This window comes from Ammodytes marinus (assembly GCF_949987685.1).
Source record: "Ammodytes marinus genome assembly, chromosome: 19".
In the NCBI taxonomy this organism is placed as follows: Eukaryota; Metazoa; Chordata; class Actinopteri; order Uranoscopiformes; family Ammodytidae; genus Ammodytes; species Ammodytes marinus.
Genome location: NC_137223.1, coordinates 6,474,859 through 6,486,240, shown reverse-complemented (window position 1 = coordinate 6,486,240; position 11,382 = coordinate 6,474,859). Strand labels below are relative to the sequence as shown.

General features: G+C 38.4%; 1 protein-coding gene across 1 annotated transcript; it reads right to left on the bottom strand.

Annotated features, from left to right (window-relative positions):
* Positions 1-317: 317 nt before the first annotated feature.
* On the bottom strand, positions 318-9,920 carry LOC307266248 (hydroperoxide isomerase ALOXE3-like; the record flags this gene model as incomplete). The annotated part of the gene is made up of 14 exons (XM_080048224.1): positions 318-522; positions 753-923; positions 1,168-1,268; positions 1,381-1,502; positions 1,664-1,830; positions 1,969-2,055; positions 2,842-3,045; positions 3,199-3,342; positions 3,530-3,702; positions 7,838-7,941; positions 8,091-8,213; positions 8,314-8,395; positions 8,504-8,708; positions 9,774-9,920. The coding sequence occupies 14 exons, from the start codon at positions 9,918-9,920 to the stop codon at positions 343-345; spliced, it is 2,010 nt and encodes a 669-aa protein (XP_079904350.1). The 3' UTR covers positions 318-342.
* Positions 9,921-11,382: the final 1,462 nt, after the last annotated feature.

Below are 11,382 nucleotides of genomic sequence, written 5' to 3'. Positions count from 1 at the left end.
ATCAGCTCTCCTACTCAGTTGCACACCATAAGCTGCTAATTTTTAAGTGATTAATATCTTTATTTCGGTCTTATTTGCACTGCATTTGTATTATCTTCTAATAATTGTCCAACAAAGTCATCGGCTACCCGGCACAGCCTGCACTGCGAGTCCAAGCTGTTTTCAAATTTGCGTACACGAGCTGAGAGCTGGCGTGGGATTTGAGCGTACCCTACGCTCACGTCCATATTGATAAATGCCGAGATTTGCGTGTAAATGTACGTACACCCATTTTTCTGGTCTACGCAAGATTGATAAATGAGGGCCAATGTGTCTAATGCAGACAGGCTCTCTCAGACTTTCTTAGATAGTTACACTGTTCTCTATCTGAGTAGGATTCAGATATGGGTAGGGTACTTCAAGCGAGGAGTTTCTTGTTGTAATCGCTTCACTGAGGCAGGACAACTTTGCTTGAAATTCCTCCATCATCTGCTTAATGGCAGGCTCATTGAATCGTTCTTCAGGGTATGAACCCAAGTACCTCTGCCAAAGTGACAAAATGAAACCATAAATCAGATTGACACAGTAATAATAATAATGGATTGGATTTATATAGCGCTTTTCAAGGCACTCAAAGCGCTTTACAGGGTTCCAGGTTCCATTTGTTTACACACAGTCATACCAGTAATTGTCTTAGTTACTATTCTTTAAATAAATATAAAAAATTATTTGTTATAACCAGCTTCCTTTCTGTGTGTTCAGACCAAACCTACCATGTCATGGTAGTCATCTGAGAACAGCCAAACTAATGCTGCCAGTTTGACCGTCTCTCCAACATTTGGAAGGGTCTCCAAAACTGTCTTCATGCTTGACTGCCCCTTAGTGGTTGGAGGAGGTTTGCATAGCAGGAGTGGGCCGTTGGGCGCCCAGGAGTAGTAGTCGAACTAAATAAGGAAAGAAGCTTTAATATATATTTCTTACGTTTATATATGTTTTATTAAATATTTTGGGCCTAACTTTGATGGAAAATGTGACTATCTGGATCCAATGTTCAACATTACAGATAACAAAATGTAAAACTTTGCACTTTGCACTTTGCATTGTAATGCATTGTTGCAATGCATGTTATGTTGAATCAAAGTTAATACTTGAAGAAACATCATTATGTATTCCATTGTCTTGCCTCACCTGTCCATTATTGCCTGCAGCATGTTGAACACTCACTGTGAAGATCACCATGGTGATGAACTTGATCACTTCCTCCACAGTATTAAAAGCTTCTGGAAACCCTGTTCATAGTATAATTATCTCATTGTCAGTAATCAGCATTTCCCTCATTTATGCATGCAGGATGTTTTAATATATGTAGCTATACTGTAAAGAATTTGGGTCAATAGTAACCTGATGCCTTGTTTCCCAAAAAGCCATGTGTGAATATCTCACTGATCCATTCCTGCAGCTCAGTGTCTTTACGGACCTCACTGTCTGAGGGATAAAAGCACTCCACCATTGCTTTCACAAAGCTGGTGTACAAAAAACATGTATTTAATAAACTAATAAAATGTTTAGATTTTAAATAATTACATATGTATCTGAAATAAGACAGAGCTGAAACAAAAATATGATAGGTCTTGAATCAAGGACAAAGTATCTGATTACTTCCTCCACCAGTGTTTATAGAAACCTGTTGATGATGTTCCACAGTCTCAGGCCATCATCTCTGTAGTAGAAGTTGGGAATAGTATCCAGTCCTCGTGCAGTGATGTTCTCTGGCAGACAGAGGGAGCTGTAGGTCGTTTCAGAGTGAGACCTTCTCATGAGCTCCACAACCCCATCATAACCGAGTGCACTCTAATGATTGATAATACACACATTTATAAAATCAATCTACTTTATAAAATAATCTTAGTTTAAGACTTACTTTTGTAATGTTGCAATGTAATTGGAATGATTTGAATATTCAGAAATATGAATGTTAAACAGCCATACTATTCTTAAAGCCCCGCCAGGTCCAAGAAGATCTTTGCGGCCCACATTGTTTATGTAAAGAGTGTAGCGGAAGTGTGGGATCAGTAACTGTTCAGATAGTGGAGAGAAGATTAACAGTCAGAGGAAGATCCTCATGTCAGACACAGCTTGTTTTTGTTGGTAAGCAAAGGATGCCCAAACCAAACAAAACTCAAAATTGTTTAATTCTCTTGCAAGAGTAAACCCTGTTTGATACAATAATCCTAATCTCTAAGATGTTTAATATATATTAATGCATAATTAGACACAGTGGTCGGTTCTCTGCATGTCCTCCTCTCTTTGCCCCATTACAACTCTGTCTCTCCAAATCTGTCTAAGTGCGAAAAACGCCAGGTTATAAAAATAAGAAAATTCAGGGACATCACCATCAATGGAAGACAATAGATACCGTTTATGATACGGTTTCATTTTGTAAAGAAATTTCTAGGATGTACCATTATAGCTGTGAACTAAATAGTTGGGTTGGACTTACAAATCTATCTTTTGTCCGTACTACAAACTTTATACAAATGTGCAATGGCTTAATCGTGAAGAGAACCTCTGTTTGATGCTTTTCTATGTGCTATCTTTCCTAGAAATTTCTCTAAAAGATTAGAGGGGGAACTCTAAATCCCTTCAACAATTAGCAGTCTTATACAATTGGCTCAACAGGGCACACATCTTGTACTGTATAAGCGGACAAGCGGGACTTGCACTATTAAAAATGTAATTTAAATAAATGATAATCTTAATTTCTTAATAGCCCAAGCTGTTCTTACCAGTGAACTCCAAACCATGAATTGAAAAAAGGTTCACCAGTACTAAGTGTAATTTGTTCCTGCTCTGTAATTGTACCTTGTAGAGAGGGTGAATCGTAGGCAAACTGCGGAGGGTGGCCACAGTACAGACTTCTCCGAGGAAGTGATTGTTCATGAGGTGATGGACTGCTTCGTGATCATGGACATCTGCAAGCTTAATAAACATCTTGGCAAGCAGCCAGTCAGTGTCCAGGTCATTGGGCAGAAAGATAGGGTTCTGCTCAGTAGGTTTTTGATGCAACTGAAAAGTGATAAATGGTCATTTAATTTGATGTAAAATAGAATAACAGGAATTCTTAAAACTATGGTATGTAATATAATGATATGACCTTCGATTTTACTTTAATTAATATGGTATCAATAATGTCACTGATTAGCTTTATTAGTAAAATACCTGTATTGCAATTGGCATCAGTTTGTTTTCTGGGTTCATGTAAAACAAACAGAGACCAGCAGTCACTTGCATAGGCACACCATTACGGTTTCTAGTTGGTAGACCATCCATTTTCTTCTGGTCATGAAGGAATATATTGCCTTTCTGTATGATAAGGGAATACAGAAAAAATAATGGTTGAAAACATCAACAGATATCACTTATTTGTAATAAATCAAGGTAAAGGGATTCAGGGACTTTCCATGGTGATAGTACAATCCTTTTAAGTGTATGACAAACCATGACCCAAATTAAAATCTATTGCCAATTTAAAGCCCCTCATCTTGCATACCTCCATTTCCTTCTTCAGAGTGCTGCCCTCTTCCAGGAACGGCTTCACCATCTCCTCAGTCACTGGAAAGTTTGGGGGAAGCTCTGAGCAGCGCTTGATCACATTGGGGTTGACTGCGTTCAGAAACTGGGATCCGTAAAAGTCATCTTCCTTCCAGTGCTCTGTTACATACTCTGCAGGAATAGAAAATAAATTATGTAATTGCCAATTATTTGTTTTTTCTTCAGGTTTGAATTACGACATCATGGTTAGTTTGTACCAGAAAACTTTTTCCTTAGCAAGTGGTTAGCAACAATAATAATTTTACCCATCAAGATGCAGCAAAGTGAAAATGTTGAATATTATTTATTTTTTAATATTAAAAAATATTTATTTAATATAAATTTAATATTATTTAATATTTTTTAACTATATTGAAAATGTTGGATTATTAATGATAAATTACTGTTTAACTATAAATTGTAGTTGGAATGGGTGTTACAACGGTGTCAAAGTCATCTACAGTGTGATGCTGCGACAAAATGTTGAATTTGACATATTGTCAGAACCAGTACAACTCAGCCCAATTCTTAATAAGTATGCATTTAATTTTCTTCAAATTATCAGTTGGGGTCTGATCTCAATGATTTAAAATGCCATTAACAGCTTTCCTCATGTGCTACCCTACTAAAACAATGTACTGTATGCGTGTATTTTTTCAGGCTGTGTTGAATTTCTCTGTATTTTCTTTTTCAACATTATCTCTGTCCCTTCCCCCTTTCTTTTCTCTATGGAATTCTAATTTGGATGAAGGCCTGATCTAGCCTGGCACCACCCGCCTAACTATTTCTGCTCAATTTTCATTTCCCTTCAGCACAGTGTGTTCCAAATTATTATGCAAATTATATTTTTCACAGATTTTCCTAAATAGTCGATGCTAATGACAGTCAGTATAATTTTCAAGTCATCAACCGTTAGAGTATGATTAACATTTTATTGAACAAACCTCCCAATGATAAAAGTATTTTTTTTTTAAATAAAAAACTCAAAATGCACCGTTCCAAATTATTATGCACAACAGAGTTTCAAAACGTTGTATAGGTTGTGAAGAACTAAAAATGGTAATTTGTTGAATTTGCAGAATGTGGAGGACATATTTAGTGAAATCAAAAGCTATTTCAATCAAAAACATCTTATCAGGCCAAGTTACATGTCAACATAGGACCCCCTCTTTGATATCACCTTCACGATTCTTGCATCCATTGAACTTGTGAGTTTTTGGAGAGTTTCTGCTTGAATATCTTTGCAGGATGCCAGACTAGCCTCCCATAACTGCTGTTTTGATGTGAACTGCCCCCCAACCTCATAGATCTTTTGCTTGAGGATGCTCCAAAGGTTCTCAATAGGGTTGAGGTCAGGGGAAGATGGGGGCCACACCATGAGGTTCTCTCCTTTTATGCCCATAGAAGCCAATGACACAGAGGCATTCTTTGCAGCATGAGATGGTGCATTGTCATTCATGAAGATGATTTTACTACGGAAGGCACGGTTCTTCTTTTTGTACCACGGAAGAAAGTGGTCAGTCAGAAACTCAACATACTTTGCCGAGGTCATTTTCACACCGTCAGGGACCCTAAAGGGGCCTACCAGCTCTCTCCCCATGATTCCGTCCCAAAACATGACTCCGCCACCTCCTTGCTGACGTCGCAGCCTTGTTGGGACATGGTGGCCATTCACCAACCATCCACTACTCCATCCATCTGGACCATCCAGGGCTGCACAGCACTCATCAGTAAACAAGACAGTTTGAAAATTAGTCTTCATGTATTTCTGAGCCCAGTGCAACCGTTTCTGCTTGTGAGCATTGTTTAGGGGTGGCCGAATAATAGGTTTATGCACAACTGCAAACCTCTGGAGGATCCTACACCTTGAGGTTCGCGGGACTCCAGCGGCACCAGCGGCTTCAAATACCTGTCTGCTGCTCTGTAACAGCATTTTAGCAGCTGCTCTCCTAATCCAATGAATTTGTCTGGCAGAAATCTTCCTCATTATGCCTTTATCTGCACAAACCCGTCTGTGCTCTGAATCAGCCACAAAACTCTTCACAGTACGATGATCACACTTAAGTTTCCGTGAAATATCTAATATTTTCATACCTTGTCCAAGGTATTGCACTATTTGACGCTTTTCGGCAGCAGAGAGATCCTTTTTCTTTACGATATTGCTTGAAACATGTGGCCTGCTTAATAATGTGGAACGTCCTTCTTAACTAGATTTCCTTTGATTGGGCTCACATGGCAAACTAATTATCACAGGTGTATGAGATGGATTTCAATGATCCAAGGCGTCCTGAGACACAATATCATACATGAGTTTAATTGAAAAACAAAACATTAAATGTTTATGACACTTCAATCCAATTTGCATAATAATTTGGAACACGGTGGTAGTCAGTCTGGGTCCGCGGTATATTCGCAGGTTTTTTCCCTGGCAGAGGTTGTGCGCATGGACCTATGAAGAAATGGACAACGGATTGAAACATGGCGCCCATAAATTCCTATGAAAGCTGCTCATTGGCGGAGCGCAACATACAGAATCAGAATTTTCTTCTGCATCGTGGGTGCCTTACACGCCCCTAAAGCATGACATTCCGGATGTAGAAGTATTCTCATTCTGTAGCATTGTAAGCTAGAAGTCGTAGGCCCCACCCTTCCTCGGGCTAACGGCTAAAACTGAAAATAAAACAGCTATTAAACGCTTGCGATGGCATTTTGAAAAGAGAAAACTTTCATTTTATTAGTACATGTTCTAAAGGTAAGTATAAGCCTGATTGATTGCAGAGACACATTCCTATTTGACGCTGTATTGTAGTGAACAGGGATATCTGCTTACGGGCTCGTATGAATTCCATTTTGTTTTACTGACTCGTCCACAGCCAGCCAAAACTATTTAAATACCAGGCTTAGCCACTGAGCACTGCTGGATAAGGAAGAAGGCAATGCTCCTTGAGGCCTGGTCGTGCGCCAGTTTCATTTGAAGTCAGAAGCCGGCGCATGTCATACGTCACGACCAAACGTTATGCGATTGGTTGGCAGATCCAGAGTGGCACTGGGCACATCCAATAGTTTTAAACTTCAACAGAGACCCGCCTTCAAGTTTACATTTGTCAATTGAGCGATGCTAGACCTTTTGTACAAATGAAATGAAGTACGATGGTCTGGTAGGACCAGGTAAAGCCTACTGTGTTTAATTATCTACACAACGATAATTTAAATTTAAAAAAAGAACGTTGAGCATTTTACTCAGCAACTTTTTTAAAAAATTTCATGGAACGTACAGTTTTGTGCAAACGTTTTAGGCAGGTGCTGTAAACTAAGAAAGCTATGAAAAATATAAATAATAATTTTTTACTTTTCTTATTTAAAAACATTTTTGAAGAGGTTGTTATACTGGTTAAGCAAGGTCTCTCCCAGACAAAGATTTCAAAGCAGACTGGGGTTTCAAGATGTGCTGCTCTTTTGACAAAGCAAAAAGAAACGGGCAATATTGAGGATTGTAGGACCAGTGGTCGGCCATAGAAATTTAGTGCAGTAGATGAAAAACACATCAAGCCTATTTCCCTGTGAAATCGAAAGATGTCCAACAGTGCCATCAGCTCAGAACTGTCAGAATACAGTGGGGCCAAGGTAAACCCTGACAAGTCTCCATGGAGGGTTGCAGCCAAAAAGCAATATCTGCAACATGGAAACAACAACTATGCACGAAAACATAGGAACAGGGGCTCAGAAAAATAGCAGCATTGGGCTCTGGACTGATGAGTCAAAATGAAATATTTGACTGTAGCAGAAGGCAGGTTGTTCGATGAAGGGCTGAGCAGTACAATATTGAGTGTCTGCTGGCAGCAGTGAAGCATGGTAGAGGTTTCTGCAAAGGGATTTGAAGATTTGGTCAGGATTTATGGTGTCCTCAATGCTGAAAACAGTAGATGGATGTACCTGGGTCCCACTGGTTTCTGCCAGTTCTGAGATAATGGCACTGCTGGATTTAGATTTCTCTTCTGTTCATTGACTGCATTTTGTTAATTTATCAAAATGTAACTATTAAAACTTAAATTTTTGAAAGCAATATTAGTTTACAGCATTTTTCACACCTGCCTAAAACTTTTGCACAGTACTATATGTTGCATCTTTAATGTATTGTTGTTGAAGATGTTAAACAGCATGGTCACAACAGTGGTTGCAGTGAATTAATGATAGTGTGTCTAATAGTGTGTCTGCTAAATGCTTAAATGCAGTAACTTGTAAAAAAAAATTAGAAGAAGAAATCTACCTGACATTGCTGTTTTTTTGAACCAGAAGATTCTCTTCATGTCCTCAATGCTTTCCCATTCTTCAGAAGATCCAAGCATTCCCTTAAGCTTGAGTTCGATACCACTGAAGGAAGACAGGGTTAAGAAAAAAAAATGCAGGATTAAACCACATTCTGATATTATTCTTAAAATGTATCCTTTGCTTCAACACAGTTAATATGACTATTTTGGAACCCTGTTGTGTCTTTTATATAGATATTGATGAAGACACACATTGCCCTTTTATCATTTAATATTTCAGTTGTCCTGGACTTCGAGAAGCGTTCTTCAGCTGGGAGCTCAGATGCATCATTGAAATGGCTGATGTGGGGTAGTCCTTCAGCCAGAATCTTCCATCTAAAAAAAAAGCAAACAATGTTACCCAAAACCCATTTCTCAAGATAAGCCTACAGAGCCATAGCTAGACACATACTGTACTGCACACATGCAAACTTACTGGTAAAAGCTCTTCTTAAGCATCAGCTCTTTTTTTCGCTGATCAATCAACAGGGGATGGTCCTCCTCAAAAACTTTCATGGCTGAAATGTAAGAAGTACAAACAGAAGTCAAATCTTCAATTCCAAAACTAACTCCAAATGTCAAATAATAACATTTTCTATAAGTCATTTTGTGAATTTCAAGCAGACCTCTCCCTCCTCTCAGCTCCACCAGTTCTCCCCTGGAGATCCATCTGTAACAGGGGAAAAGAAGGACGTCTCCCTCTGGAGTGGTCACCTCTATTTTGGAGCAGTACCACTCATCTTCTGGGAGAACAAAAAACGGATCCTTCTCGACCTTAAGCAGCAGAAGTTTTCCCAGAGGCAAACTGTTTTTTATGGTGTAGGTCCCTGTCTTGGAATAAGGGTTGGTATAAATATTGTGCAAAAAACAGTACATAGGCCTATTTATGTATAATACTTTGTCTGTGTTTGAAGCAAGCTCATAACAATTTTGCAATCTATGAAAATGTAAATCTATCCCTAATACATGTTTAAGTCTTGTGACCATCCTGAATTTGTATTCATATTTCTATGTTTAACTATGCTGAAGCAGAGAGGCCCCAAACATGGGACAACTGGGGCATTTTTTAACACTGATTCACTATGGATTATTAAGCCATTTTTTCAGCTTGTTCGTGTCAATTGTGAAGACCTCTGTAAAAAACTCTAGAAAAAAAAGCCATTGCCGAACAAGACAATAGTTGTCGACAAGAGCATAGTTGTCGACAAAAAGCTATAAGAGGAATTATGCAACATTTTCGATAGGAAAGAAGAATGATAAAGATCAGAATGCAGAACAACAAGTAGGGTTACCTTATTGCTCTGGCTTTTCCATATTGTTTAGCCTACATAACCAAAGCAAGCTTACCAAGTAAGCCAGGCTTATTTTGGTTAGCCTAGCTCATTTTCAGGTAGGCCTAATTCCATAGACATATAATATACTTATTTAACCCCTATGTTTAAAAAAGAAATAAACAAACAAACATTAATTAGTTAAAGCTTGCTTGATAGGACAGCCCTCTGGATAACCGAATATATCACGACTAATCTTGGGTGTGTGCACCACTAGCCCCCTGGCAAATTCCTTGCCTGCATTTAATGGCGCAGGCACTGACGCCTCCCCGCCCAGATCAGATAGATAATAGGCCTAGTACCATTTGTTTGGTCAGTCGGAATCTTCCGACATAGTTAATTAGCCCCAATGGTTCGTTCACAGGATAGTATGCGGAGCAAATTTAAATTTGCTAGCGGTGAGTCTGGATTTCCAGGGTAGGCCTTTTTGACACAAACCAACAAACTATAGGCCTATGTGTATGTAAACAAGAACATTAACATTGTCCTAGACCTAATTTGAAAATCACTATGACCAAATATTATCACAGCATTATATGAGCATAACCAATTGATTAATACTTACTGTCCCCTTCATTAAGTCGATACCATAGTTGTCCAACTCAGTTCGCTCACTCTGCCCTTCAGATCCAAATAAGGTTACATATATGTAGTCCAATGTTCCTGCATATTGCATGTCACCTGTTTTCACCTCTATCTTGTACTCAGCCATGTTCACTCCCTTGTTTTGAATACGAAAAAGAGGGAATCTCCTAATTGCAAAGTAAATGCTCTAATTCTGTGCAAAAGAAAACAATAATGATACTCTGTATATTGATTCTCTCTTCTAGCTCCTCGCCTTGTAGCCACAGGTTTTCCTCTTTGTGTTCAGACTAGCCCTCCATCTCTTTTTATAGCTTTTTGCTCCTCCTGTCCTGAGGTCCTGACCCATTCAAAAGTATGTGAACAGGATAAACTGGTTTTTAGAACAGCGGTTAGTCCCTTAGGCCTACACATTTCAAGTGGACAGCCCTTGTTAACAACCACCCATTTTGTTCCCAAGCCAAAACAATCTGAGAAAAACACTTTGTGAATTGTATTTCTCTACCATTAATCAGCCAACAAAGGTTGTAAAGACTTTATTAAATGGTTGCATATAACATGCAGTGTAGGGCTATCATATTCACATCTGTTACATCCTGCAAACCCAGACCACTTTATTGGGTTGTAACCTTCAATAGGGAACTGAAAGACTAGAGCATTTAGGATCAAAGATCAACATAGGAGACAATAGCAAATCATGTATAAAGTGCTGGCAAAACTTCTGTCACGCAGAAATAATGCAATATAACCAGACATTTGTTTTTTCCCATGGCTACTAATAGAAGGCAATATAGTAAAAACATTTAAATTCCACTTTCTCAGTACATCATAGAATAATATAAATATATTTTGCCTTCAAGAAAATATACTTTATCTTCTCAGAATAAGGGAGCATTTTCAGCAAAAATCCATGCAAAGCTAAATTTGTGATGTTTTTCCCTTTCTCCACATAGGGACCACCTACAAGTACCGACCTTCATTGTGGCAAGTAAGGTGTTATTTCATTAAGGCTTTTTCCTAATATTGTGTAATACAGGAAGTGTTAATTGTTTACAAGACTGAAAATCTGAAAAAAAGCCAGTGTAAGGACCTCAGAACTGGGGTAATGTGATCCACTTTTTTGGTCCTAGTGAGGACTCGAGCAGCAGCGTTCTGAATTAGCTGAAGCTGTCTGATAGATTTTTTTGGAAGGCCAGCAAGGACACTGTTACAGTAGTCAAGTCTACTAAAGATAAATGCATGGACAAGTTTTTCTAAATCTTCCTGAGACATAAGCCCTTTAATTCTTGATATGTTTTTAAGGTGGTAATAGGCTGATTTATTAATTGATTTAATGTGTTTTTTTAAATTCAAGCCTGAGTCTATGACAACACCAAGATTTCTGGCTTGGTGTGTGGTTTCTAGCATAACAGATTTAAGCTATGCACTGACTTTTAATTGTTCATCTTTGGCACCAAAGACAATTACTTCAGTTTTGTCGTTGTTTAATTGAAGAAAATGTTGGCACATCCAATCATTGATTTGTTCAATGCACTTACTTAGTGTTTGAATTGGACTATAGTCACCTGGTGATATGGTTATGTAAATTTGTG